The sequence below is a fragment of the Abrus precatorius genome, unplaced genomic scaffold, assembly GCF_003935025.1.
Source record: "Abrus precatorius isolate BTA unplaced genomic scaffold, Abrus_2018 Scaffold10, whole genome shotgun sequence".
Taxonomy (NCBI): domain Eukaryota; kingdom Viridiplantae; phylum Streptophyta; class Magnoliopsida; order Fabales; family Fabaceae; genus Abrus; species Abrus precatorius.
This window is the reverse complement of record NW_020874292.1, coordinates 11,951,547-11,956,830: the sequence shown is the minus strand read 5'-3', so window position 1 is coordinate 11,956,830 and position 5,284 is coordinate 11,951,547. Positions and strand designations below refer to the sequence as shown.

The 5,284-nt window shown below is 32.5% G+C and overlaps 2 protein-coding genes across 3 annotated transcripts; one reads left to right on the top strand and one right to left on the bottom strand.

The window, feature by feature from the left end:
• Positions 1-1,985, top strand: LOC113853047 (mitochondrial outer membrane protein porin of 36 kDa-like). Of its 2 annotated transcripts, XM_027483492.1 has the most exons (5): positions 1-97; positions 241-327; positions 600-661; positions 778-1,004; positions 1,497-1,985. In XM_027483492.1, exons 1-5 carry the CDS (start codon positions 49-51, stop codon positions 1,807-1,809), a joined length of 738 nt encoding a protein of 245 aa, XP_027339293.1. In that variant the 5' UTR covers positions 1-48; the 3' UTR covers positions 1,810-1,985. The 2 variants fall into 2 exon arrangements, with proteins under 2 accessions (XP_027339293.1, XP_027339292.1); XM_027483491.1 differs by lacking the exon at positions 1-97 and having other exon boundaries at positions 151-327.
• A 373-nt stretch (positions 1,986-2,358) lies between these two features.
• Positions 2,359-4,986, bottom strand: LOC113846488 (hypersensitive-induced response protein-like protein 1). Its single transcript, XM_027474829.1, has 5 exons — positions 4,792-4,986; positions 3,796-3,916; positions 3,600-3,691; positions 3,422-3,518; positions 2,359-2,766 (listed from the first exon to the last, which is right to left on the bottom strand). Exons 1-5 carry the CDS (start codon positions 4,978-4,980, stop codon positions 2,411-2,413), a joined length of 855 nt encoding a protein of 284 aa, XP_027330630.1. The 5' UTR covers positions 4,981-4,986; the 3' UTR covers positions 2,359-2,410.
• Positions 4,987-5,284: the final 298 nt, after the last annotated feature.

Sequence of the window (5,284 nt, the reverse complement as noted above, 5' to 3'; positions counted from 1 at the left end):
AAATTAATGAATAATATAATTTGACTTGTAAGCATTCTTTATAGCAAAATGAGCAGGTATCCGGGCTTATATTTTGATATTGGAAAGAAGGCCAGAGGTTTTATAAAATTCTTCTGACAATTATTTTCCTTTTTTCATTTTCATTTTCATTTTAATATTTCATTAGCATAGATCCTGATATGATGATATTATATTTACCTTCCCTGAAAAATTCTTTGTTTACATTTTTGTTTATGTTAGATGTTCTTCACAAGGATTATGCTCAACAACCACCAATTCACTTTAACTACAGATTCTTGGACTGGAATTTAGATCTCTCTTGTCAAGGTAATGTTTAATATCACCTTATACCCTTTTCTTTTTGTTTAAAACATATCAATGGGTAATTTTAGTCTACTTGGGTCCATTAGATCAAGTAAAGATGTACACCATAAGCTAACTACACATTGTTACTTTAGAATATAATTTTATCTAATTATTTCATGTAAATTGGCTTAGTGTAAGCGTATATAAGAATTTCTTCTTGGCAGAACCTCCTATAAAATAGCTATGGAGTTGTATTTCTGATTACACTGACTTTGCTGCTGAATCTGTTGTAGTAGAAGAAATTGTGCCAGGAGTAAGGGGCCTTTTCAATTGTACCATACCTGACTCTGGGAAGGTACTAGTAGATTTTTTTTGTCTAGGCACCATAATTAATTTCATCTTTAATAATTCCGAGTCTTGTTTTTCAGTGCATCTAATTATAGTTCGGAATCAAAATGAATTCAATTACAGGTTGAACTTCAACACCTGAACAAATACAGTGGGTTTAGTGGAAGCGTTGGATTATTAGGAGACCCAGAAAAAGGATATAACCCTGTTGCAAACATTTCTGGTCTTATAGGAACAAGAATTCTGACCTTGGGAGCTAATCTTGCCTATGACCTATCAACAAGAGCAATTAGCAATCTGAATGCTGGTTTGAGCTTGAGCAGTCCCTACCTTGTTGCTTCCTTGACCTTGTGAGCTATCCTACAATAAACACTTAATTTATGAGTAACATCAAATTTATTATCTCTACACTTTTGCTTAAGAATCTATTTATACTTTGACGTTAAAACCTCAGCTGTGTAGTCATCTTAAACTTCAATGTTCCATTTTGCTAACTCAGCCTTTCGCTTGTAGATCAATCCCAATTTCTATCCATTTTAATCTGTTTAGTTCATACTTTAGGTGCATTGGTGCATATATGCTACTTGGTTTAGATGAACAACACAAATTTCGTTTTCTTTCATAAAAATCAATTCTAAAACAACTGTAGTTAAATCCGTCCAACAAATTCAATAGGAGGAAATACAAAAGTTAATGGTACAACGATTTTAAGGCGCTTCTGCAGTGTGTACGTCTACATCTAATTGAAACACTGTTATTGCATTGTGCTTGGTATTCTTCTGTTTCTTTCTTCAAACCAATGATTGTGTGATGCTAAATTTGAGTGCATGTCAATTATGCAGGCATGACAATTTTGAAAATGTGAAAGCTTCTTGTTATTTTGAAGTGAACCCCCTAACCAAGACTGCAATTGCAGCAGAGGTGAAGTATGACCTTCTAGACAATGAGACTACGGGCGTCACCGTTGGTGCTCAGCATGCACTGTTTCCTTGTACTTTGCTAAAGGCTCGACTTAACTCCTATGGTAAGGTGAGTGCTCTTATTCGACAAAAGCTGGGGAACAAATTTGCGATAACTGTGGCAGGAGAGTTGAATTTGAATGAGAAAGATAAAGAAAAGTTTCCTAAGGTTGGAGTCTCCATGGCTCTAAGATAATTTCAGTGAGAAAAGCTCTTCATATAGAACAGGCAATGATATGTCAAGGAGACTACCAAAAGATGTGCAAGGAAATTTTGTTATGCCTCATCCATTTTCTTCAACATTTGAGAAGAGTATGATATCCTTGTTTGGTGCTTTTGTTGACTAATGTTTCTTTGAGGATTGAAAAGAACCCGTGCACAAATTTTATGAATAAATTAAACATCTATTTATTAAAGATTCGTACTCCAATTGACTTTTGTTTCTTCATGGAGGTAAATCTATAAAACAAAATTGATTATGCATGGATTAATTTCTTTCTTTGCATATCAAAATAAGATGGAGTTAAGTGGTAGCTGCATATTACTTCATGCTTTATTTGATTTTAGAGAACTCATTATTCATAAAGAGGTATGCAGGATGATGTTTGTAAACCACAATCATTTAAATGCAAAGCATTCAAATCTTATTCACAGTGTTAGTGGCAAATTGACTGTCTAAATAAACAAGACCATTGAACACACTATACACATAAAGACAACATGGATATTCAAATACGTACATACATCATACTCTCATGAAGACTACATACAAGTGGTAGGTGGAGGAGAAACTAGTACTACTCATGAGAACCCGGAAAAAGTCCATCACGAATTTGGGTAGCTATATCACGAACAGAACCAGGTCCATGAGGAATGAAAACAGCAGAAGACTTGGAGGCAGCACCAATTTCTTTCATAGTGTCAAAATACTGAGTGACAAGGACCATGTCAAGAACATCTTTAGCAGTTGTACCAGGTACATTAACTGAGAATCCCAGCACACTATCCCTCAAACCATCCACAATTGCTTGACGTTGGCGAGCAATACCCAACCCTGAGAGATACTTAGACTCGGCCTCACCCTCGGCTCTCTTTATTTGCAAGATCTTCTCTGCCTCTGCCTTCTCATTAGCTGCCACCCTCAATCTTGCAGCTGATCTCACAAACAAAACATTAGCAAAAAATGAAATAGGCCACAATCCATGAGCATTAGGTAGTAGTAATAAAAAGAATCGGTAACAAGCAAAGACTAGAAAATGAGGTACATAAACAAATAATCATTTGAGTTCAAATTCCAAAACAAGTTAATAATTCATATTGAATGTTTTTGGCAAAGCTCTTAGCTAATTTCTAGCTTACTTGACTAACTAGAAAGCTTATTTGAACTAATTAGACTTTTTGACAAAGGAGTTTGTTTTAGTAGCTTGAAGCATTTTTCGAAATGTCACTTTATGTAGTGTTTGAACTTAATAAGCTCCGAACATATTGTTTTTCCCATTTTTATCTTCGTTATTTTATCATAATTTCTTCTTTTATATAATTTTAGTTTAACAGCTAATTTTACCATACACTTTTAATTCAATCAATTAACTTATCAGCTTTTAGCTAGTTTTTATGCTAATTAGTTGGACAATTAATTTTACCACACTCTTAATTCAATCAACTAACTTATCAGTTTTTAGCTAGTTTACATGCTAATTTTGTCAAATACACTCAATATCTGGTTTAGTTAATTCACAAGTCAGACAAGCCTGAGTTGAACATTGAGTACTTCAGCTCAGCTGAAGTTATATAATCGTTTAACATACCAGCGTTGATTTCATTCATAGCCCGCTTCACATTCTCATCTGGCTCAATGTCAACAATCAGAGTTTGAACAATTTCATACCCATAAGCTGACATAGCCTGTTAAGACATTAAAGCAGCAAAATCAAAGTAAACATGAGCCGATATAGTTCACAGTAAATGTCAATATATGGGATAAACCTTCTCAAGCTCATCCTCCACGGCTTTAGCGATGTCATTTTTCTGCTCAAAAGCGTCATCCAAGTTGAGTTTTGGAACACTTGCTCTAATTACTGCAATCAGAACAACAGTTTTACCTCAGCTTATAATTTATATGCTTAAAGCACTAGTTGTATTGGTATCTCCGTATTGTGTAAACCAACGTTATGGTTTATACCATCAAAAACATAGGCTTGGATTTGGCTCTTTGTATTACTTAGTTTGTAAAAAGCATCATTAGCCTTCTCTGACAGGGCACGATATTGAACTGAAGCAACAACGTTGACAAAGACATTATCCTGAAACAAAATAAACATAAAATGTTATCAATCGTTATCCAATGATAAAATATAACTTGCATGGACTAAGGAAAACTATATATAATAGATAGAAAAAGATAATTAAAAAGGGATGCAACCTGTACTAGTGAAAGGCCGTCTAGTTAATCAACAAAACATGAAGAAAACAAAAGAATGGAACATCAAAAGAGGACCTTCTCATGTAACATCGTAGGTCGTGCAAGTTTTATATTTATCTTTCTCTTTATTAATACTTGAAAAATATTAACCTCAATAGACAACTAAAAATAATAATAATTTTTTTTATAAAAAGAGTATATTTATTCATATCATCAATATAAAAGTATAATAAAATATTATCTTTTCCAATAAAAATTTACTATATTTAAATACTTAAAATCAACTATAATAATTAACATTAATAAAACTAATACTCTCCCTTTTTATAAGAAACAAAATAAAATATTTCTTTTTAATTATAAAAAATATAAAAATTTGAGATATATTAATCGTTCAATTTTTTTTAAACTCTTTTACATTTACTAGATAGTAATTATACTAACTATGTTATTTAATATTATAAGTATTTTTAGTATTTATTCTTTTGTTTCTTATAAAAAAGTTATTTATAATTTCTCTTTTTTAATGTTCATAGAAAAAGATATATTAAAAAAAAAAAAACTTACAAAAGATCGTATCACATAAAATTTCAACATGAGAGGAAACATTCCCCAAAAACTAATGCAACATGACAAAGCTTTCCAAAAAGATTTTTAAAATGTCTAAGCCAAAAATAAAAGAATTCAAACAGTAGTTAATAGCCATTCAATAACCTCGTGATTTGAATAAACTAGAAATGTGAGAAAAGAAGTAACCTTTGTTTTAGTCTCACAACGAACATCCAGTTGCTGTATACGAAGAGAGAGATGACCAGCAAGTTGATTTCCAAGGATCCATGGCATGCAATGGCATCCTGGCTGAAGCACTTCTTCAAACCGTCCAAATCTTTCTTTGATAGCCACTGTGGATTGGTCAACTTGCACACAACAGAAAAGATTCCCCATTTGCTTTCAACTGGAATTCATCATTCCATTAACTCAGAGATATAGGATTCAAATGCAAGTATGAGGATGAAAACCATAGAAATTTGAATGTCAACTAAACGCTAATATACAAGCTACTTTAACAAACCTTTATTCACAAATACCTGCCAACAGCAAATTTGACAACAAATTCAAATGGTAGAAACAAATAATTAAACCCGTTGGGAAAGAAATCAGTATTCATGGCTCATTCCAAAACAAGTCCTAGTCCTCTATTCTTTTTTGTATAACTGGCTGTTTGGAAACACGTTGAAAAACTTGTAAA

What these genes read in the sequence shown, in the direction of transcription:
- LOC113853047 (XM_027483491.1), top strand. Translation starts at nt 180, where the DNA reads ATGATGATATTATATTTACCTTCCCTGAAAAATTCTTTGTTTACATTT. An exon ending in TTTAGATCTCTCTTGTCAAG is followed by an intron (nt 328 to 599) that starts GTAATGTTTAAT and finishes AATCTGTTGTAG; the next exon opens with TAGAAGAAATTGTGCCAGGA. An exon ending in CTTGTTGCTTCCTTGACCTT is followed by an intron (nt 1,005 to 1,496) that starts GTGAGCTATCCT and finishes TCAATTATGCAG; the next exon opens with GCATGACAATTTTGAAAATG.
- LOC113846488 (XM_027474829.1), bottom strand. Translation starts at nt 4,980, where the DNA reads ATGGGGAATCTTTTCTGTTGTGTGCAAGTTGACCAATCCACAGTGGCT. An exon ending in GTTGTGAGACTAAAACAAAG is followed by an intron (nt 3,917 to 4,791) that starts GTTACTTCTTTT and finishes ATTTTGTTTCAG; the next exon opens with GATAATGTCTTTGTCAACGT. An exon ending in TGGAGGATGAGCTTGAGAAG is followed by an intron (nt 3,519 to 3,599) that starts GTTTATCCCATA and finishes ATGTCTTAACAG; the next exon opens with GCTATGTCAGCTTATGGGTA.